The 23916-nt window shown below is 42.4% G+C and overlaps 1 protein-coding gene across 1 annotated transcript in view; it reads left to right on the top strand.

Moving 5' to 3' along the window:
- igsf11 (immunoglobulin superfamily member 11) overlaps positions 1–13940 on the top strand; it is a 104328-nt gene extending 90388 nt beyond the window's left edge. The window contains exons 4-8 of the mRNA XM_037117620.1: positions 5864–6071; positions 6762–6917; positions 8630–8752; positions 10146–10293; positions 11398–13940. Of these exons, the coding sequence (XP_036973515.1) occupies positions 5864–6071; positions 6762–6917; positions 8630–8752; positions 10146–10293; positions 11398–11959 (1197 nt within the window). The 3' untranslated portion in view covers positions 11960–13940. The remainder of the gene's footprint in view (positions 1–5863; positions 6072–6761; positions 6918–8629; positions 8753–10145; positions 10294–11397) is intronic.
- Positions 13941–23916: the final 9976 nt, after the last annotated feature.

Raw genomic sequence — 23916 nt, forward strand, 5'->3', positions numbered from 1 at the left:
CTGTGGTTTACAGGCCAGAGCCGACATGGTTGACCTCACATTATAGGCTGTATTGCTTAATGAGGAGAATATATGAGAAAGTGTGTCAACCTGGTCAACATAGAGCCTGTATGGATGATTGAGCTCTGAACAAGTTAATACAAATGACAGATGATAATTCTTTTTTTTTTTTTTTTTTTTTTTTTTTTAATTAAATATTTTATACAATATTTCCACAATGGGCAGAGTGATTTGCAGTGTGGAAGGGGTCGCAGGATTCTGCGGTTCCTCTCAGCTCTCATGAGTCTTTCAGCGTTTTTTTTTATAATGTTGTTTTTGCGGTTCTCGGAAATAAAAGCTCTAAGAAATAAAACCTACTGTAGGCTACATGCACAGCGCCAGACACCCGTCACACACAGCTAGCTCATGAGCTTAGTACAGCAGTCAGTCACTGAATATAAATGACATGGCAATTTTTAAATTAGTAACAAAATTTAAAAACAAAAAAAAAAAAAAATTACAATCAAAATAGTCTAAACACTTGGGTGTTTACTTCAGAATCAAACTGTAAAAATATTGCACATAAACTACAGGTGTACTCGGTGTATTCTAAGACATGTGGGATGCATTTTATTCTGTGCAACTTTTTGTTGTAAGGTACTGTAATGTAATGTTTAAACTAACAGGCTCGAGCACATGTCTATGTAACGCTGTGTGTCAGACCGGCATATCAACTTGTTATCCTGATTGTTACATTTCTGTATTTACAAAACCTAATCGAAAAGAAGTTAATTTTGACAACGTAATCTAGGCTGGTTCTAAAAATGCATTGATTTCATCCTGATTACACGAAATCCATTAATAAACAGAAATAGAATAATGCATATTTATTCACTTGTGCAGGTGTAGTGAAGACTGGGATACTGACACCAGAAACATCTATTAGTAGCTTTATTTATATTATGAATTCCACATAGCTCTTTTTATATAATAAATCAGCCACTGTTGTAACTGCAATGTATCACATTAGCATAAAATATATTTGTATTGTCTTTGCAATGTTCAAAGAGAAGACCGTCAAGCTCAGTGTGGATTCTCTGTCTAAACTTCAGGCTTACTGTGGATCGTAGTCCTGTTTGTTTTCTCAGATTACCTGCCTGAGCTGATCTCCGGATTACAGCGTGTAGGCATGTAGCTCAGTGGGGTGTACCTGTGTTACTGGGTGTGTGCGCATGTTCATGTGTTGTTTTTTTGCATATGTAATCTGTCCATCATTCTGCTGCTGTGATCAAATGCCCCAACCTGTCCTCTAGGCCGCTACAGTCGCAGTGTGATAATCCAGATAAACACACACACACACACACACACGCGTGTGCGCACACACACTCACACAACGAGACAATGGTTTTATGTTTACGAGCTGTTGTTTATCCTCTCTAAACTGTTTGCCGGATATTCGTTTTGTTTATGCTCTAATAAAAAAAAAAAAGAAAAAAATTCTCTCTCGCACCACCTGTGAAGCTATTCCGGGAACTGATTTTGTGGTCGCTATCATTAAAACAGTTGATGTATCAAACATTTAAATACAGCACTTTGGAGACGTCCCTTCTATGTAGCGTGCTGTGCAGTTGACTATTATCAAAGTTGCCTGAAATCCTTTAAGATCCAATTTTGACACATATTGTCTCCTGACTCGCTCTAGCTGAGGGGAGAGAAGTAGAGGAAGTTTTGTCACACTGGAACTGATGAAAACTTTTTTTTTGCAGCGTCACTGCATCTTTTCTGAACGATTTTCAGTCTGCAGAACCAACTACATATGTTTTTCATAAATTCCTGGAGGGAGCCGTGCTGATTTTTTACAACTCAGAGAGTAAAAATTGTGCATTTTCAGTGAAATGAGACTCCGGCGAAATTGAGGTCACAGAGAATCTGTGGTGCAGAAATGAAGTTAATCTGTAATTGAGAACATCTGTCATAGTATTTTAGATGATCAGATTCCAGTCCTTATTTGAGCCCAGCAATCTGCCAGAGGACCAATCGAACAGACGCCGCATTCGCACACCCGCAGATATTACCTTTTTTGTCATGGCGTGGGCTCCCTCCTAGACCTGCCGAAACAATGTTCGCTGGACAAATGAAAGAAAAATGAACAAGAGGCCATTTCAAATGCAGCGCGTTGTTTGACTGAGGCTGTAACTCCTCCATGTGGAGAGGCTGGGGAGAGGCCACGCTGTGATTCATATACTCAGCTTCTCTCATATACAGTAATGTGATACATTTTAATGATTAGCACAGAGGAAATTCTTTCTTTATTTGCTCCCCTCTCTCCAGGGACTTCAGTATGCAGTGTCAGCGGCAGCACAGTCCCTCTCAGAAGAAGAGTTTAAATTGTAAGAACTCTTCAGGGTATGGATTGTTTAGACAATGTGACTTAGTGATGAAATGCAACTAAGTACATTTACTCATTACCTCAAACTACAATTTTGAGGCACTGCTGCTCCACATTCCCAGTCCGCTACATTTTAGAGGCAAATATTGTACATTTTACTCACAACATTTATTTGTTAATGTTAGATTTTAGACTTTTCAGATACCTTGCGGTTTCAGAGCCAAATGAGTATATGTTCAAATCAACTAACTAGCCAAGAATAGATCGTCCCATAACATACAGTATATATGCATACATGTTAATATATGCATCATTTACTTTTACTAGTACTTTTATCACTTAAGTTCATTTTGTTCTTAATTTTACTATTTTCTTTTAATACATATATTATCAGATACTTAAAGACTTTTCACTCAAGCGCTATTTGTATAAGTGACTTTCATTTTGAACAAAGTCATGTTTCCACACAGTATCTATATTTCTGCTCAAGTATGACTTTCAGCTACTTTTTTTTTACAACCTTAGACTTACTGAAGTTAAAGGACGTGGATCACTAACACACCCTGATCACTACCAAATCAAGATCACTTACTCTTTTGCAGTGCGCACCTTAAACTCGCTCGCTAATATAATCTCTTGCTACAGCTGACTCGATCTAGCGAAGGAAGTCGTGCTATAAAAACTTGAAAATTGCTCAAGTAAGTTCATCCATCAGCGTGATCGATTTATCACCTTTCACTTTAGGATTTTTTAAACGCAACTTTATGATACTTGCTGTTTGTAAAGGCATGTAAATTATCTTCAGATGTCGTTTGCATGCGATAAGGACACGTGGTGCTTTGGGATCGGGCCAAAAGTGTAGACGCATAATGTAGATCATGTGCTAAATCGTGCAAAACCAGCCGTTTGGAGAGATATACTAGTGAAATAGCCCATATTGTTCAGAATGTTTCTCAGAGGACAGAAAGAGATAACAGAGGCAGCTTACTGTCTGTAATTTGAGGGGAGGCTGTGGGGGTTTAGAGATTTATCAGGCTTTATTGAGGCGATGGCAGTGTCCCTCGCGTCTGGGGCCAACAGGGCCCTTTGGGTCAATCAGAAGTAGGCTAATGTCATGGGACTGGTGCGGCGACGGACAATATCAGAAGGTTTACTGTGTGAATCCAGTCGTGTCATACGGGGTGGATTGTGGAGCAAGAGAATAGGACATGGTTAGGGGCGTGAGCAAATGCTTGTACTGTAAGTGTGTGTGCGTGGAAGGTTTTAGGAGTGTAAGGATAAAGAAGAGGTTTACCGCTGGGCCAGCAGTGGGACGTCCAGCTAGTCCAGCTAGAGTTCTTAGGGCCGTCCGCCATCTGAGTGCCGGCCATGACCTCTTTTCTCGCTGCGCACAGCTACAAAGCCAACCAGGTCACGCGAGAGGATCAGGTGATTTATATACACACACAGAAGCAGACACGGACGGATCTACACAGTGGACGAAGACACAAGTCGAGAAAATGTTACATATGGAGAAAATACATGTGGAGCACACATGTATTGTATCTTTCTATCTTTACAAACATTACGGTGCTGATTTTCATCACTGTCTTTGTTTTTTGTTTTTTTTTATTTTCATTTTCAGAACACGAAAACATAAAGGAACCCAAAAATACAAAAGTAGTGACAGGTGTAAGATGCAGCACGGTTCAGGGCCTGTTTTAATCCTCTGTTCCCTCATGCACACACACACACACACACACAAACGCAAACACACAGGAGAAGTGCATGCTGCGTGCGAAGCCGATTGATTGGATCACTTTCACCGAGCATGCAGATTATATTGTTCAGGTCATCAGGAGTGTAGAGTCGGGTCATGTTGGTGCAGTCTGTTCGGGAGGGAAAACGAGAGGTAGGCACGGACAGGACATGGGGAGGGAGGGCAGGGAACGAGTGGACGGACAGAACCTCGGTGAGACAACACAGTTACTAGACTGAGAAGAACAGTCTGTGGCCGAACAACCACACACTCCTTGTGAGTAAGTGAGGATACACCGATCACACTGAATCATACACACACACACACACACACACACACACTGACACAGGGAGAAGATGCAGTTGCAGGCTCTCATCACAGCTGAGGAGCTGCCTATTCATCTGCACATAAGAGGACAAAGCGAGCGTACTGCACTCAGGAAATTGCAGCCGCGCAATTTACAACCGTTAAGCAGCGGTGGAGAAGACAGTCACATACACACTTTCATCAGCACTATCACGCTGTCTCTCTCTCTCTCACACACACACACACACACACACACACAGACACGCACACACACACACACACACACACACACACACTCACACACACACACACACACTGGTGCTGGTTGTTTCCCTGCCTGGGTCTTTGAACAGTTCAATGAGGGCCCTTTTCACCAAAGTGAATAGCCCCTCTGATTCCCCTCCGTGCTTTGTGTGTACGTGCATGTCAGTGTGTGAGGTGTGTGTGCGAGCGCCAGACTTGCGTGCACACGTCCGTGTGTGCGTGTGTCCTCTTCATCTTTTGTGTGGGCCCAGCTGAGGGGTGAGAGGCTGTTTTGCATGTGGCCCGGCCTCACAAACGAGCTGTTCAGCCCAAGTCTGGGGCCTGAGGGAAGCTTTTGAACAAATTGATCCTTCACTGCTCTTTAATACAAACTGGAGACAAGCTTACCTCAGTTCGCAGAAATTCATCTGTGCGAGCGCGCTGGTTCTCAGAGGTCACTGATGAAACGAGTGAGGTCCTGATTTAATTTCTCGCTGGATCTGATTCCTTGTGCGGGAGACTCTCTGTCGGATTCATCAGATTGCAGTTTGTATGTTTCTAAGTTGAAATGTTGTCAATTATGCATGCCATTTAGTGGATGCTTTTATCCGAAGAGGCTTATGGTACCAATAAGAGCGTACTTTCGGTATGTGCTCCTTATCCTGGCATCTACCCACTGAGCTAGAAAAGACCACTCACAAATAAAAGGGTTTTTTTTTGGTCCGTCTGTCCGTTTGTTTGTTTCCAAGGACATAAAAGTCGGCTCAGTTCTTTACTTTGTGGCTCCACTGTCGAGCTATTTTTCAGCCTTGCAGTAGAACTAGGTCTCCCTCTAGTGAGAGGTATTTGTAACAGGCCTCTAGAGGATACGTCTAAGAACCACATTCAGACAAAAGACCCTCAGAATGACAAAATGCCTCCAGTTCTCAGGACTATAAAAACTTGGTCACCATCTGCTGCGTTTCCTTGGAAAACAGGAGCGGATTCAGCTTTTTTTTTTCGTAGAATTATACATCTCCGAGTTGCTGATTCTCATCTATTTCTCTTTTCTTCCCCCCCTACATTTTCTTCTTTGACCTCTTTGCCACCAATGTCTCTTTCTGCCCTCCACCTCCCCCGCTTACTCATTTCTATTGTAACCATTTCATTCCCCCTTGAACTCTTTCTCCTTTTTTCTACATCCGCTACCTTCTGATGTCCCGATCCAGGTGATCATTTACCAGGGCGGCCAGGTGTTCAGCCTCGCCAACCACCTCAATGGTCGTGTGGGCTTCGTGGCCACCATGCCAAGTACAAGTGCCTCCATCTTCATCAACAACACCCAGCTGTCCGACACTGGGACCTACCAGTGCCTGGTCAACAACCTCCCAGACAGAGGGGGGCGCAACATCGGCGTCATCGGGCTCACCGTGTTGGGTAACTAGCAAGATATTTAATTGTTTTGAATAATCCGAAGGACAGTTAAAGCTAAATGTACTGCAACAACATTTGGATCTGACTGAGTTTGGTCAGTCCCATAGTTTTGGGGAAGATTTGAAACAGAAGAGAAAGATACCAAAAAGAAAAACAAACTGAATAGTGAAATTGACCTGAAAGGACAACGCGGTTTCATACTGTTTTACTTTGTTTATATTTGGCGGACCCTGCCACCTTTTTGGCCCCACACTGTGGGGACCTGCTTTACCTTTGAGAACAGCTTGTTTATTCAGATTTCACATTTCTGAGTTTGTATTATTCCCTCATTGATGTTGTAAACAATACAATTCCAAGTTTGCTTTTTGTCTACAAAACTGCGTAGTGCTGAATTGAGGTCAGAGGAAGAAAATGAAGCTTATTTGCTTAAAGAATGGTAAACAATGACACTTTAAACACAGTCATCATCAGTGGTGTACAAAGTAAACATCCTGCATTGAAAATCTCAGCTGAGCAAAAGCAGGAAGATTCTTTTTAGGTTTACGTTCCGCTGAGGCAGCATGTAATCAGGCTTGTGTTGACGAGATTCCTTGTCTGTCTCTGGATATGAAACTTTCCCCTGCAATTAAGAAAACAGTCGATTTGCTTCGTAAAGCGGTTAACACGACACCGCCCACTCTCTCCATCTGCCAGTGCCCCCCTCGGTGCCAGCATGTCGAATCCAGGGCACGCTGGATGTAGGCAGTGACATCATGCTGTTCTGCAGCTCAGAGGAAGGTATTCCCACACCGTCCTACTCCTGGGAGAAGCTGGACGCGCTGCCCAAGCTGCCGCACAACGCCATGCAAGGTATTACAAACAAGCTGGCCATCGGAGTTCCTTTTTGCCCCACCTTCGCTGGTAAATCTCACACACATAGCGCAGCTCAGACTCAGCAACAATCCCACCATCTCAGCCACCTGTCATGTGCCAGGCCCGAACTACTGCCCACCTGAAGGCCCCACCCCCACCCAAACCCGACCCGACCCCCACTGATCCTGCTGAGGGGTGATGATGGATGGATGGATGGATGGGAGTGACTCAAACCATGTGAATTTGTGAATGAGTGTCAGGAGTGAGATTTTTAAATGATTTTCCTCTTTCTCTTATGCTGAATACCAAACCTGACATATTTCCCCGCCAATTCCAAACACGTGCTTGCTTCGGGTTCAACCGAGCAGCGACCTAACTCACATCCAGCTCCCCTTAGAATGACAGGAGTGGGTGTATTGGAGTTTGGTTTTCAGCACCGGAGAACGCTGTGGACTCTCCTTCCTCTCCCAGCTGTGTTGGCTGCACAGCCAAAAAAATCTTCATCTTTGTCTGTACACTACTGGTCGGTGAAAGGCCAATACAGAATGCCTTGCAGATAGCAGATTCCTACATTAATAAAACTCACACAGCCATAGGGGCAAGTAACGTAAAGACAGACACGAGCATATTTTGAAGGACCTGAATCATAATTGCAAATTCAACAACAAAGGAGGTTGAACGCACTTGAGTTCTCTGCATTTGTGAGACGCTAATAGGAATGTCTGGCAATCAGCCTTTTGATATGTTAACATCAAACAGCACTTCAGAGAGGCCTAATTGTATTTCGCCTGACGTCGCTCTTACACAAAAATGGTCCAACTTCAGTTCTTTATCGCTACATTTCACTTATTGTGTGGTGTTGACATGATTTCCTCTTAACCCTGGTCTTGTAAATCATGTATATATTAAAGATCAGCCATTAGAGAGATGGATCATTGAGTTATTTTACTTAAACCTATTTAAGGGGTTCAATTCCCCTGTCCTCGGGCAAGATACTGAGCCCCAAAACTGCTCCTGATGTGCTGGTCAAATTCAAATTTAAAAAATATCAAGACCAATCTATTAACATGGTATCATTAAACTGATCCCCACGTCTTGATGGTAGTCAGAGAGCCCACCTCGTTTGGCATACTTAACGTTTTCGAAGTGTTCTGTTTTGAGTTTTGTTTAGTTTTCTTCTTCTGCCGTTCACATTTGATTCAAACTGAAATGAGTACCTGGATCCGGCTGTATCCGTCTTAACTGACACAGTCAGATGTACTGTAACATCGGTCACAACATTGTCGAGAGAACAGGTGGAAATCGGGGCTCGCTTCCTTTTAAACGAATCCAGTAGTGTACAGCTCTGTGGTTCTAAGCTCAACCCATTCATCATTTGTGAAAGAAAGGAACCTGCAGCTTTAGTTTTTTGCTGTACAGGATGCTTAGCTTGCAGGTCTTGTATTAAAAAGGCTATATAGCGCCCTCTGCTGGCAGGAAGTTGTCCAGTTGAATGTTTTGCCATTTTTTGCACAAGATGAGTATAAAGAATGAGACAAATTTCAGGTTTTGCTCAAATTATGAATGAGTTGTTCAGTTTAACTTTATACTTTGCTTTACATTTTTGTCATGTGTTTGTGTGCTTCCACATTGTGCTGTGTGCATCCATGTAAATGCATTTTAGTCTTTCCATTAATTACCACGTGGCTGTGTGTGTGTGTGTCCTTCAGACCAGATGCAGGGCACTGTAACTCTGAGAAACATCAGCACCAGCACCTCAGGACTCTACCAGTGTACCTCCAGCAATGCAATTGGCAAGAGCACCTGCCTGCTCAACCTGCAGGTTGTAGCACGTAAGTACACACCGCTTCTCTACTGCTGGATCCATGCGACGCTGTTATTGTTGGATACAGACCAGCCGAGCGCGCGTGGCTGTGTTTGCTCAAGGTTACATTTTTGGATCGGAAAAGCCGCCTCTTCGTCTGACTCAAACACTGATGGGTGGGAATAAAGTTAGAAAGTCTTCTGCTTGAGTGACACGTGTCACTGAGACGGATAAACAGAGCATCCAGCAAACAAAGAACAAGACCAGAACATTCTGAAGATAGCAGCACTCCCCACTCAGAAACAGACAGAGGGTTTGTTTAGGTCACACAGGGTCTGACAGTTTGACAGGAAGGACTGTAACATGGTTTTGAGTCTCTCTCTCTCTCTTTTTTTTTTTTCATTTGACAGTGTGTGGCAGTCTGACACTCAGATATACATGCTGACAGACAGCAGAGTGCTGAGTCTGGAGATGTAAATACTCAGAAAGAGGAGGCGTTACTCAAACCCATTCTGATCTATTCCTGTTTCCGTTTTACTTGGGGTTCCTTTGGAGAGACTTGAAATATCTTGTATCTGTTGTTCAACAGGTTTAAAAGCTCGGATCTGTCAGAGTCGGCGAGTCGAATGTGCTCCTCTTAGACCAAAGTGTATGTTTTGGCAGTCACTCTGAAAGCTGTCACCCGCCACACAGTTCAGAGCACCTGGAGCTCATTCTTTAAAGGTTTAGTGTGTGGGACTTAGGCGCAGATACTGAACACATGATAAGTGTTAAACAGACTTGCATTTATATAGTGCTTTCCTTGTCTTACCAGCACATTACAACACTTGTCACATTCACACACACATGCATCATAGTGTGCAGAGGCCGCCGTACAAGGTGCCGACCGGCTAGACAGGAGCAGTACAGCACTTTCTAACTAAAGGAAGAGCTGCATATGATATTGAAAATGATGTTTTCATTAGTGCATAATCACCTGAACCTAAGCTTAGAATGAGCCTTTTATTTCTACAGAGGAAGCAGGTCCTAGTCTATGTTCGCCATGTCGCACCCCCATGTTTCTACAGTAGCCCAGAATGGACAAACCAAACACTAGCTCTATGGACAGCTGTTGGCATTTTTCTTGTGTTTTTAGCCTCCAATGAGGTTGAAAACTGCTAGACCTAAGTTCGATATGTTGTTGAGTTATTACTTGCATCATCCCAAATGTTTACAACAATCATGACTTATTGTAACATGAATCATTTCTGCCCAAGTCAGGTTGAATTACTAACTGTAATCAATGTTTCGGTTATTTAGTTTTCTCAACATCCAGCTGTGTCCTCAAATGGGGCTGATTCTGGGTGTGTCTTGGACCGGACACGTTGTCTCTTTAACAACATTTGTGACATTTTGTGACCTCTTGTCTTTCCGCCCTGCAGCCCAGCCTCAGAGTGTGGGTCTGATAGCAGGGACCATTGCGACAGGAATCCTGGCTGTCATCATCTGTTGCCTGTTAGTGGTGGTCACACTCTTCTACTGGAAGAACAAGAACAAGTACGACGAGGAGGAGATTCCCAACGAGATCAGGTTTGGCTTCCATTTGTGGCCGTCCTTCTTCGGGGGGCGTTATTGCAAACCAAAAGCTCCTGTAGTCTCGGCAGAGACATACAACATTGTTTTCATGGATGTAATGGATGTATTGTCTCTGGTAATCAGATAATCAGGGATTGCTTACTAAAAGGTGATAGGATAGCACCGTCTTTGTGTTTCCTGTTGTGGAGTGAGAAGTGTGTTAGCCCTATAATCACATAGATTCTGCTCAAAAACCCCGCAAGTAAATTGGATTTAAAGTTTGGAGAATTTAGCCTAATTTTATCCCCTAGCTGTGGCAGTAGCAGTAATTTTTTTTTACTCCATCACCACAGGCTAATTTGCCTTTCAAACAGTCTGTGACGCTCTGTCAGTTGTTTAAACGGGCTGCTGCCCTAAATCACTCCACAAATCATTTTGGAAGATGAATCATTGTTCAGATAGCCGTGGCTTTGGCTGATCAGGATAACATCTGCCTCATTTTGGGCTCTGCTACAAAACCTAATTCTGCTTCCATCCCTACGGCTCTGCTTTTACCCACTTAAAGCAAATATTACAATGAATATATTTTATCTCGGGCAAGTGAATTACCCAGAATTACACTTCATACAAAACACCATATAGATAAGCATGGACTGAATGAAGTGCAACTTTAATGGAGTGTTTTCATCTTAATTTTCGAGCACTCTCTGTGTATTTACAGAAATCTAAAAATGATATATGTTCTTAATACATGCCTGTAGCCAACTGGTATTGTTGAGTTTTAGAAGAGGTTTTATTTTTTAATGATTAAATAAATATACAAAGTCACCTGATTTGTTTAGTTTTTTGTAACATTGCAGTTTTGGGTACAGGTTTTCCAGTTACTGTGACCACCCACTTGCATATTTGACAGGGTCGGAAAGATTTCATTTAACATCTGATTTGAAAAAGATGCACTGGATGTAGATTTTTGCAGCATGTCGGCGTTAGAGCAGAGCTTTACATTTTTAATGTGTCACAGAGGATTAGTGCTAAATATTTCAAGACCGTCTATCTGACTTGCCTTAATTGCTAATATGACTGACATCTTCACCACATCAACTCGTATCTTCTCAACAGAGAGGACGACCTTCCTCCCAAGAGGTCATCGTCGGTGAAGGCTTTCCATGCGGACGCCTCATCTTCAGAGAACGACACGCTGACGTCCACCAACACCTACAACAGCCGCTACTGGCACAACCCCAAACCCAACTATGACACCAACTCCTACACGCGCTACAATGGCGACACGCGCCAGACCTTCTCCACCGCGGCCCATGGCGCACACGGACACGGACAGGCCCAGAACACGGGACATGGCCACAGTGCGGTGGTCACAGCGCCGGGCACAGCCCCACTGTCCCGCCACACGCAGCCCACGACGGCGACGACGACGACGACATCGTTCGCCAACGGCAGCCACACGCTCCCGCCACCCAAGACTCTGGTGGTCACCACAAACTCTGCCCCGTCCCCTCCCGCCATGGTGCGCAGCAACGGCTCTGTGAGCCTCAAACCGGTGGTGACGTCCACACACGGCCAGCACACACACTCCTACGCGGTGAGCCAGGCCACGCTGGAGCGCATGGGGGCCGTGCCCGTCATGGTGCCCGCCCAGAGCAGAGCAGGCTCGCTGGTCTGAATTTTGGAGAGACTTTGAGACTAAATGAGTGTTTTGGGTGTGATGTCTGAAATCCACTGATGAAAAACAGAAGGAATATGGGCTGAAGCAGCCCGCTGCCCTTTACAACTGTGTCTTTCTGTATGTCTCGACCTCTTTATCTCAAAACAAACTGGGATTTCACAGTGCAGAGTTCATTTGATGCCAATTCCTTGATGGACAGGAATGGACAAGCACTACACAGAAGCTGATCATCCCCTTATTGGATGGATTTCCCAGGCGGGCGTGGTGGGAACTTTTTTTCCAACCATTTGGGTGATTTTCACAATGCTGGAGTGAAACTTCCCGCAGAACCTCGACTCCCAGGTGTTTTTTCAGGGCTGGATCATTGTGACGATTGTGTTTTGTCTTTTTTGGACTCAAAGCAACACAAGGCATTTTCATCTCAGTGTGTCCATACTGCATGGTCAGATAGGAGCGAGCTTGGAATTCCACATAAATGCATGTGCCCCTTGGTTTAGGATAACAAATGATTAAGTCCATGTTATTTCCAATAATTTCAGTTGTAATTTTGACTTTGATGATGGTGATGATGAGGATTATGCTTTGAAAAAGTGAATGTTTAAACGTCTGTTGAGAGTAATCTAAAGGATTAAAGCATACGAATGGAATGGTGTTGGGTGAAAAGGCCTTAGAAGCTTGGAGAGAGGGGTTTTATTGGGTGCAATACATCACATAACATACTTTACATCACTGAATGCAAACCTTTTAATTACGTTTTTGCACCTTTCAGAGCTATTTTATATCAAAACTGCTGTCTTACTATGAACGATAACTCGAATAACTAATGATATGCTTTACCCATAGCACATAAATCAAAACTCTGCTGCACACACAAATTACCGCTGATGTTTGAAGATAGCACAAGTGATGGATTTTCAGAGAAAAACAAAAAACGCACAACACTTTCCACAACAGACATAGTCCCCCCCCGCCCCGCTACTGAAACTTGAACCTGCAGTTGGGTATCGTCTTCGCTGTGTTCATCCCTGCTGTTGTCCCAATCTGGTTCGTGTCACATCAGTGCTGCTTTGAGAAAAGATGAGAGGATGTCGTATTTCATAAATGCTTTATAAAGAGACAAATATATATTTAAAGGTGATTTTTTTTTTCCCTTGACAAAGGCTAACACCTACTGTTTTCTACTGTACATATTGTAACTACTAACAGTAGGCTAGATTGTGAATCAAAGAAAAATACATTACATGTCTGACTCAAACATATTTTACAACTCGTGTCTTAATTTTAAAACTGTTCTTATATTTTTTTGTTACATCAGACGACAAGCTGGGTTCGATAGGCGGTGGTGTTGGTTTCACTGGAGGGACGGGTTTTTTTTATGCTTTCATTTTTTTTTTTTTTTTTATTGAGTTTTTGCCATTTCATCACAAAAGGTCTGAGTTACATACAGTGTGGTTTAACATTGCTATAGATAATAGACACCTATGCTGTATATGGTAGAAAGTATCACTGTGTTTCTGACCTACTGTGTTTATAGTTTAACCAAATCTCACCAGTGGAAGAAAACAGCCTGTCACAGAACTGTTCCATAATTTAGCAATCCTCATTCTCTTATTGTGCATTACCCTCAGTGCACAATGCTAATAATATCTTGTAGCTATGATGCAATATTTGATACAGCAATTATTTGTGTGTTACATGCAGTATTGCAAAGTGAGTTTTATTCTTCAAAGCAATTTTCTCTTTGCGTGGGATTGATGAGCCATAATTCAGCGTGCTGTTTTAACTAGGAAATCTTAACAATACAGAAAGTGCTCCGACTCTAACAAACACAATCCCGTGATTAAGGCCGGTTTGGTCCAGATGACTCTGCTGACTTAAGAAACACTTGTTTTAATGTGTGAGACTCAGATTTATGTCTTCATGCCTTTTCTTAGTAGGTGTTAAAAGCATTCACACACACTTAATTTAATTAGAAAATAAAAAAAAAAAAACTACTACTAGGACGGTTGGCAGGTAGTCTGGAGTATTATCTTATCATTTTAAATTGAAAACATAAATTAACATTGCTTTTTAATCCCCCAAATAACATTTGGATAATGTGAGCAATAAATACAAGCCAAGGTCATGTACTTGTGTTATTGATGTCATCCCTTAAAGGGCCAGTGTGTAGGACTTAGTGGCAAAAATGTAACTTAATATTCATCATTATGTTTTCATTAGTGTATAATCACCTGAAAAAAGGAATCTTTTATATCTACAGAGGGAGCGGGTCCTCCATGTTGGGTTAGGGAATAGACAGAAGCAGAATAGACAAACCAAACACTGTCCTCAGAGAGGGCCTTTCATGTCTTTCACGCGTAACGACCATTATAGATGAGGGTGAGACGAGGGGGGTTGAGTTGGTTGCAATCTCAAACCCCGCCACTAGATGTTACTGTACTAAATCCTACACACCAGTTCTTTAATTCACCCATTTGTAGAGTCTCACAAACAGATTTGCTCATTTTTTTCCCTGGAAATCATGGTGGAAATGGCTTTTAGTTTAAATCTGCATCTTAACCCCTCTATTACATGATACTGTTCAGCCACAGTATGTACCAGAACAATTGAAACCTGTTTGTTCATATTATATTTGACCCTGTTACAGACACATTTATCCAATTTATCTTTTTTTTTCTCTTTCTTTTTGGCAGAGCAACACACACACAGACACGCACACACAACACACATGCAACACACACACACACACACACACACACACACACACACACACACACACACACACACAGGTTTATAAATACAATAATGCTGAAAGAAAGGTGAATTGATCAAAGGTCAGCCATCACCTCATATCCTTTTTGTCTGACAGTGTTTCCAGAGTAAATTCTTGTGTGTGTGTAAGTTTCACTCAGCACTCGTCCCAGTGTCCCTGCCCTGAGCACTGGCTGACAGCTTCAAAGAAGAACTCCTTCCACTAAGAGCTCTCTCTATTCTTCCCAGAGACAAAAAAAAAAAGAAAAAATAAAAAAAAAATAAAAATTCAGGCTGGAGAAGCTAAACTGAGATTATCTTGCTCTAACTCTGCCCTCCGTTTGCAGGAACATCGGAGAGCAGAGAGCACAATCGGTATTAAACCACTGAAGGTTTTAACCCAGGTTAAGTCATCATCTCATCTTATATTCTGGCCATAGGTTGGCATGTGGGACACAAGGTGGTACATGAGTTGTGTACATAGATCAATAACAACATGTGATATATTGCCAATAGTAAAACCAACCTGTAAATATGTATAAAAAAATTACAACTTGTTCTTACTGTTGGGTTGAAATGAAATAGGAAAAATAACACTGGAACTTGTAGTGAATAAATATTGTTAATACATTCTAGTGGGCATCCTGCTTGTTTGTTTGTGTGTCATGTGTTTATCTTGGTCTAATGCAAATTTCCTGACCATTTCATGTTTTCAGGTGGAAGAAACATTACACTTGTCAAGCACTTCTACCTGTTCGACCCATCCTGCCCTGTTTACCTCCTGTTCCCTTCCGCTCATCCATCGCCCTTGCCTTCCCTTCCCTTCTTTTACTCCCTCTTACTTGACCCGGTGCATACCTCTTACATCTCTCCTTTTGCAGGAAGTGTGAGGGGGCCTTTAACTGGCCTCTTTGACTCCAGAGACATTTCCCACACTTATATTTTACATTTTAGGGCATTTAGCTTACATTTCTGTCATAATAATAGTAATTCCTACAATGATAGCTGCCATGCAAGGTGCACATCTGGAGCAGTTTGGGGTTCAGTATCTTGCCCAAGGACGCTTTGACATGCAGACCAGGGGAATCAAACCAGCAACCTTCTGATAAGAAGATGCTGGCTCTACCCCACATCCACAGCTGCCACGTATAGACTTACCCCGTTTGGACAGAAGCAAACCAAGTGCTGTTTCTGGGCTAGGTATAGTGTTGGTTTCAAAATTGGTGCAACCTGCAAACATTTATGAATTGGTTAGCTTTTCCGGGGAGAATGAGCACCACCTCAGAGCCACATCATTCAGTCGCTAGACCAGCAGAGTGTTGGTGCCACTCTGGAACCAGTTCTTCAACTCTCAAAATGCAACCAGAGCAGGACGTGCCTCTGAGTCAGCGCCTGAATACCTTGGTCGAAAACAAGCAAGTGAGTCTCCCCAGCCTCCAGTACATCCATCCCAGACTGACGTAAAATGACAACTCACTCCCCCACATTCATCCTTCCCTTCCTGTTTTCCAACCACCCGTCCTCAATGTCAGACACTTATGTCACACTCTTATTTTGTTAAACCTGTGGTGGCATGCTCCTGGCAAGCGAATCAATAATAAATGACAAGTGCAAGAGGAGAGAAAACAAGATGTCACAAAGTAGAACATCACCCTTAAGAAACGGAAACATTGCTACTGTATTTTAGCTACATGTAGGTAAAGATTATGGATGAAATGTCTTATGCAGAGTGGGTATAGACTTCAGAGGGAGCTGCTGCTGTAATATGAATAACACATTTCAGGCTTCGCTCAGCAAGCTTTCTATGAAACTCATTCATCGAGCCTTTCAGCACTGCTGCAGGCTGCTAAGACAACCATAAAGAGGGGAGCCGCACAGAATAACAATATGAATATGCAAGTGAGCTAGTTTCTTCATGTGCTTGGGGTTTCTATTCCCATGACCAATTGTGTGATATAGCAAAAGTGAACTATCTTCAAGCAAAGTTATAGATACAGACCAGATGCACGATCATCACAATCATGATGACACATACTGCTCATTGACCAAGAACACCTAATTATTTGGTTTGTTTTAAGTTGCATTTAGGGGTGTGTGTGTGTGTGTGTGTGTGTGTGTGAGAGAGAGAGAGAGAGAGAGAGAGAGAGAGAGAGAGAGAGAGAGAGAGCATGGCATTGCTTTATTGGTATCAGGCTGATTTATGCATGGCCAAGATCATTTTGTCTGGCTCAGCACTTTCCGCCATGTAGATTAGTAATGTGCAGTTTACCGTGTGTATTTGAATCATGAGGAACTGCAGTTCTTGAATTATCCACTAGGGGGCAATATCTACACATTCACTGTTGCCAGGACTTGCATGAATAATTCAGTCTGAGAACCCCATCATGAAAGTTCAAGGCAGTAAATTCTAAATCATTCATTGTAAAAGGCAAGTGTATCCACTGGTAATGGATTGAGTGTTAATGGACTTATTTAAATTCATTTGAATAACACTTGTCTTAATGGTGATGGTTTCATTACTACTCTGAAGTGTCATCAGTATTCCTTTTATTCTCCCTCTAAACCACTTCAGCTTTCAGAATCAACAGGAGTGACCTTTGGAAAAGCAGTGAAAAGGGCAATGGACCAGAGCTGGTGTGTGTGTGTGTGTGTGTGCGTGTGTGTGCGTGTGTGTGTAAGCTAGCGTACTACGTGTGTGTTCACACTCCTAATTGGAGCACTGAGGTTATTTTATTTTTTTTCTGAGATCCGTTGTTTGATCAATCAAGGGAATCTTTCACCCTGTATCTATGTATATCTCTGTGTATCATTTAATACAAATACACTCATCTGTCTTTTTTCCACACATATGCTGGTCCACATTACATGTCAGGCATGTGGCCACTTCCTGTCAAGAGGCTGTTTGACAGTTGTGGGTTGGGCACAAAAAATTACTTCTGCAGACACCACATAGCTTGGCACTGTCCGTGCACTTATCGTTTTGAAAAGCGCTACCTAAATGCTGTTATTTTAGCTATTCTTCTTATTATTGCTTGTCTCCTGTAGCTTTGATAGATATCTTTACAAATGCCTGTGCCAGTCTAGACACTATATTTTTTATATCTCCTGCCAAGGCCAAATGTAGCTGAAAGCTTTTAACTTAATTGAATTCTTTTGTTTGTGTGCGACTACGCGCTTAATGGTGGCCACAAAAGGTCTGTGACATCTTCACACTATCTTCAGACTGTGAGAGTCTAAACTGTGTTCAGCTCTCTCTCTCTACTTGTCCCTGTCTCTTGTTAAACAATTTCAATGCTTTAATTTGTAAATTGCACCCCTGATAAAGTTAATGCACTTGCACCTGTTTAGCACCAACAGACCAACCACAGATATGGTGCTGTAATACAATAATTAGTGCATATTATTATCATGTTTATGATACCCAAGCTCCTGACAGATGAACACCATCCATATATGATCCATGTATCGGTAATACAGGATGCTAATTACGACACCCAAAGAAACCAGAGGCAACACTTGTCAGCATTAATAATCAACATAATACTAATACTGCTATACTGGAATAAACTGAAATTGAAATACGTTTTCTATAAAATAAAGGTGCATGGTTTTAAAAATCAGTCCGATTTATACATAGTTTTAACTTATAGCAATAATCACTCAAACTCGGGACGGGAACAGACAGTCCAGATTATGCTTTTGTTGTAGGCACAGGATACATACCTGAGTGGATATTCATCTTTTTACTGATAGCCCTCTCACTCTCTACCCTGTGATTCACTGACTGAAGCCAAAAGGTAATACAATGATGACCGAGATGAGGAACAAATGAAAGAGAGACAGAGAGAGAGAGCGAAAAAAGGCAGAAACCCATTTCCCAGCAGGACAGACAGGTAGCCAACTATGGAGCTGAATATGGCCAATCAAGCTCCCTGGTTTGCAGGCTGAATGCACAATGCTGTTTCTGAGAAATCACTTTGGACGGCCATTACATGGCCCGATCCAAAATGTTCCCTTCTTACTTGTGTCGTCCATAGAGCAGCCATCCCATAATAGCCCTGAGCTGTGGAGCTGTCTCACTGTCACCTCCGTGGGCTTGTTGAAACCACACAAAAAAGGCGAAACACTGTGGGACCGTCCACAGCGGGCTTCATGTCATAATCACACTAAATGTGTACGGGACAGTCCCAACTTCTAACGAACGGTTAACTGAATCAATGAACCACTTGAAAGGAAATGTATTCAAATCAACAGTGATACAGTAATAGTCATTTTTTTTTGTTATCCTATAACACTGGGGCTGTGAAAGGAAACTGAGTCCCGTACCTTCATGCTACAGAACAGGAAAAATGAATGAAGTGTGGAGGATGAATTGTTGAGACTCATAATAAGAGAGAAATAAGAGAAATAGGAAAGAGAAATAAGAAGCTGATTCATAGTCAGGTGTACAGCAACGAATACTTCTGCATCAGAATGACCCTAGTTGGATGTTGTCTTTTAGTGTCATTTGGGCTCTGTGCAGACATCTCACTTGACCGTTATCACTGATTCTCAGTGGGTACCAGAGGGTTAATTTCTTTAACTTAAACTATAACGAACTGTCAACAACCTTTTTTCCATGACTAAGACAAGATGATGACAAGCTAAAAACAGATATTTCATAATTAAAACTATGATGAAGTAGATCGCTCTCACCACCACTCTGCAAGATTGTTGATATCCCCCTGATATAGCATCTCATCACTGTTTGTAATGACAGTGGTGTTATCCATGTGTGTCATCTGTTGTGTTGAGTGATGTGTGACTGCCAATCCAAACTGTTTGGTCTATTTGTGAGGAAGTCCAATATCCATTTGCAGTCCAAAGTTTTGGATGTTCATTGAAGTCAATGTACTGACTGCTGAGCTGAAGTCAACAAACAACATCCTGAAATCTCTTTTGGTATTTTCAATCTGTGTTAAGACTGAGAGGAGGGCAGTATTTATGGCATCCTCTGCCGATCTGTTGGTTCTGAAGGCCTACTGGTGAGGGTGTAGGCTGGCAGGAATGTTATCTTTGATTGTGCTTTAGAACCACTTGGATGGGGTTGAGTCAATTCACCATATTCAACCTCAATGAACTCATTTTCAATGGGGTCCCCACAAAGTCCGTTAAGGCAATTCTTGCCACTCGTCAGCCATCTTAGCAACCTTAGGGAGATAATTCCCACTAACAAGACCAGGCCCTTGTTTTTTTTAATTTTTTTTCAAAGTCCATCTGCAGCCGAACTGAATCGTTTGAAATTGAATCTCAACTGTGTGCTTGCGTCAGTACAACAGCCCAGTTGGCTGATATGTTTCCCTGTTTGGCTGTGATAAAGCAGTCAATTGGCTTTTGGCCATAACGTTATGGACTCCTCGACTCAAAATGCTGGAAGCAGTGAAATCTACATCCAGATGTATGTCTATACTTTATACTATAGGTTGATCATCAAGCTTGCTGATTACCGGATCCAATTTCAACAGGCTATGATTGTTAATTATACAACTGTAAGGAAATAAAATACAGTGACAGAGCTGAGGGGGACAACTGAAAGGAGAGAAGAGCAGCTGTTTGATGGCAGTGTTGTTTTCTGGTCTGATGGGGTTGCTGGAGTTCTTTAGATGTTGTTAACCCCCTGAGTCAGAGGTCAAAGTCTCCATCTGGGAGAGAATCAATGGAGCGTGGGAAAGAGAAAGAACAGAAAATTCAAGGTGATGAAAAAAAGATTCAGCACTGTAACGGAGAGGTTCAGAGAAGGAGAGTGGCTCAGGAAAACAATTCAAAGTTTGATCAAGCATCAGATGAAGTTAGTAAACTTAGTTTAGCGGCAATGGCTAAAAAAACGTGACTGAGAATTTTATTTCTTTATAACTTGGAAATATATAGAGCACAATATCAAACGGAATGAGGGGGCGGACAGAGTTTGGCATCAGCAGTGGATGAACACGGCATGCAGCGCTGGAATATTTTCACATCTCACTTGGTGATTGAGGAATTATTCCTGGAAAGTTTTATCTCGTTCATGTTGATTTTGAAGTGTGAGGCGTGTTTTGTAATGAGCTAAAATGGTGATTTTTTTTTGTATAGAAATGAAAAAAAAAAAAAAAAAAAAGCTGCAAAACATTTCCTTTCTTGACATTTTTTTTTAGTTTATTTAGCTTACTTATCAGACTAAGAAGCAAACCTTTTACATCTCCCAGCTCATATTATGTAGCTATCAGACTATTACCTCTCTTATGTGGTTATACAAGACAGACTGGGCTGAGGTTAGGAAGCAACTTTAGGAGACATCCCTGCAACACTGTTGTTTCCTCAATTTCTGTGTAGAATGTTAGTTCACCTATCTGAAACTTATATAAGTATATAAAGAAACTCATCAACGGTTTCTCTGATGTTCACTGAGGGACCAACAATGAGAAACAGCCTGGAGGATCTGTTCACCTATCATATCTCTGAAACGCCAAAATGTACCATATACAGGAAACCATGGGAAGGGAGAACTGGAACATACTAATTCTCAAGATGTGTTGTGCTTTGCTTCCACCTCCTTTAGCTTGAGGCACCATATCAGAAATTCACAGCACCAAGGACGAAGCTATTGCATGTGTTTGTGCGTGAGAGAGTCGGTGAAAGAAATAAATCTGATTGAAGCCCACATACCAGCTTCACTCCACTCCGACTCACTTGTTTTGTGTCTACGGTATATTGAATGAATCATGAGTCTGGAGATGGAGAACAGATGGAACAGTCCAGTTCTTCTTTGTGAACTTATGGAAGCAAACATATATGTATATAACTTTCAAAGAGAAAAAAGGAACTGGAGCACTCTTAATTTTGAACCTAAAGAAAATCACCCACGCACCCAGAATGAAACCACGGACATGTTCAAATTTGTGTGTTTCATACGGACGATATTGACATTTGTACAACACGTCACATCATGCTCGCGTTACATGTACATGCACAGATCCTTGTGTTGGGAAGAGGAGGAGATGGCGGCACTGCCATTCCACAGACCACCATGGGCCCACCGAGCGGTCTTACGCCTAAACCTCACCAGACCACACGCACAGCAACTGTCAGAACGAAAATTCAAGCAACATCGAAAGAAAAGCAAAGTCACTCCACGTTCAACAAGCATGTGATTCAGAGTGGCATTTAATTCAGCTGCATGCTGCTGTAAAATGTGCTGATAAACCTGTCCGATGTGCATGTTACTGTTCACCGGCTCATTAGATGGTAAAAGTTTGACAGATTGGATGAGATAAGAGTCACGTGAAAATGGAATGACAGTTGAGAAAATTGTTCTGTCAACAGGAACAGAAACATGGGTTGTTATCTCTTAGGCTGGGAATGGAATTCAGGTTGGCTTGTTGAACTGAGTGAAATTGCAGAGCTTTCAGGATGATCAGATAATTGATGTGAAGGAAAGAAAATCCTGCACACAAGAGACAATTAACCTCAAATTCTGTGCCAAGTCACTTTTTCTTTAATGAAAGAATGCTAAAATGATGAGATACAATGCAGTGTCTGTAAGATTAATATTACGCCTGTTCAGTTTCAGTTTAAAATAGATGATGACAGGTTTTGGGTTAAACTTGCTGCTTGTTTCAAACCTCTCCGGCTGTCCGATCCGTGAATATACACATGGGGTCATCGGTGTTGCTGCTCCAGAGCTCAGCATCAAAACTGATTAATGATGATCTGGTGTTCACAAGTAACACCATGGAACCCCAAACTGGCTCCACATAAACAATGTTAAAGTTTGTCAGGTTATATTACCTGTCCTACGTAACAAGTTAAATCCCCTCCCGGTACAGTCGCACCCTTTTAATGAGATTCATTTGGTGAGACAGTTAAAGTGATGAGCGGATCAGTACTGCCTCCTGCACATCCCCTTTGCTAGTAAATAATGAAGCGGCGGGGTCTCGGCCTTTTCTTTTACCGCGTTTTGCCTCCAGTCACACTGAGAAGAAAGAAGAGAAAGGGATGATTGGATTGCAGGGAAGAGAGAATATTGCAGAGGCATATCTAAGCCTTATGTCAAGGCCTCACCACCTGTCACATAATCAGTTCTCTAGCTGCTGGCGAGGATTGTTCGGCCTCCCCCTCTGTCCGTCCTCAATCGATTTCGACCTTTTCCTGTCTAGGTTTATCTCCTCTTTCTCCTCCCTTTGTTGCCTTATTATTTTACCGGCAGCCAAATTGTATTTGTCTGGAAAGAAAGAGGCGTGTTGGGCGTCAAGTAATGTATCACTTCCCGTGAGTGCCGGCTGTTCTGCTACTTTGTCCGCTCTGCTGCAGTAAGTAGAAAGTGAGGCGGATGAGGGATACCAGGGCGAGGAACTTTGAAAGTCTGACCAAAGCAACATTTATATTCAGGATTTAATTTGAATTTACAAACATACTTTTAGTGTGAATCCAGGCGTGAACTTGAGATGCACTGAAAATATAGTGCCAGGCATATCCAAACAACAACAACAACAACAACAACAGAGCTGTGAACAACAGACTTGACAACACGGACAACTCCGGTATCACAGACGATCAAACTGCCACAAAAACCTCTCCATGGACAGAGAGCATTAATAAACAAATTCAGAGCAGCTGTGCTGGCAGGTGGCAGGTGACACAGTCAATCACGTGTAGACGCAAGGCGAAAAAGCTCTCTGGATCCGGCGAGCCTGTTGAATAAACACCATACACACAAAGACAAGGAACACACAGAGCCAGGGGCAGGAGTGAAGTGCGAAGGCAGATGGTGCCGGCATCGCCATGACGTTCGTGCAGGAATTCCATCTGCCAGAGGGAGGTTTCGGTTGCCTGGAGGAGGTGAGTTGATAGCAGTTCTATCTGGGCTTTTTCTTTCCTTCTGACGCCATGAAGCTATTTTTCAAAGAGCAGTTGACAGCCAATCACATGCTCAGCAAACTGGATAATAAATTGCCGGTTGTTCACGGAAAAGAGAGGCAGTGGCAGAAAGCCAGACTGTAATAAATATGCAAAGACGTTTTGGTTATCAACCGCCAGAATTTTGGCAAGAATTTGAAATGATGCAGATCACTAGCTCCACCTGGATGTTGCTGGACCGTGAACCAGAAGAACGCTGTCATCCTATTTTTGATATTGAAGGGCGGAGGAGTAGACACGACTTTCTACAATTCTCCAGTCCTCTTGGATTT

Source organism: Acanthopagrus latus, chromosome 2, assembly GCF_904848185.1.
Source record: "Acanthopagrus latus isolate v.2019 chromosome 2, fAcaLat1.1, whole genome shotgun sequence".
NCBI lineage: Eukaryota > Metazoa > Chordata > Actinopteri > Spariformes > Sparidae > Acanthopagrus > Acanthopagrus latus.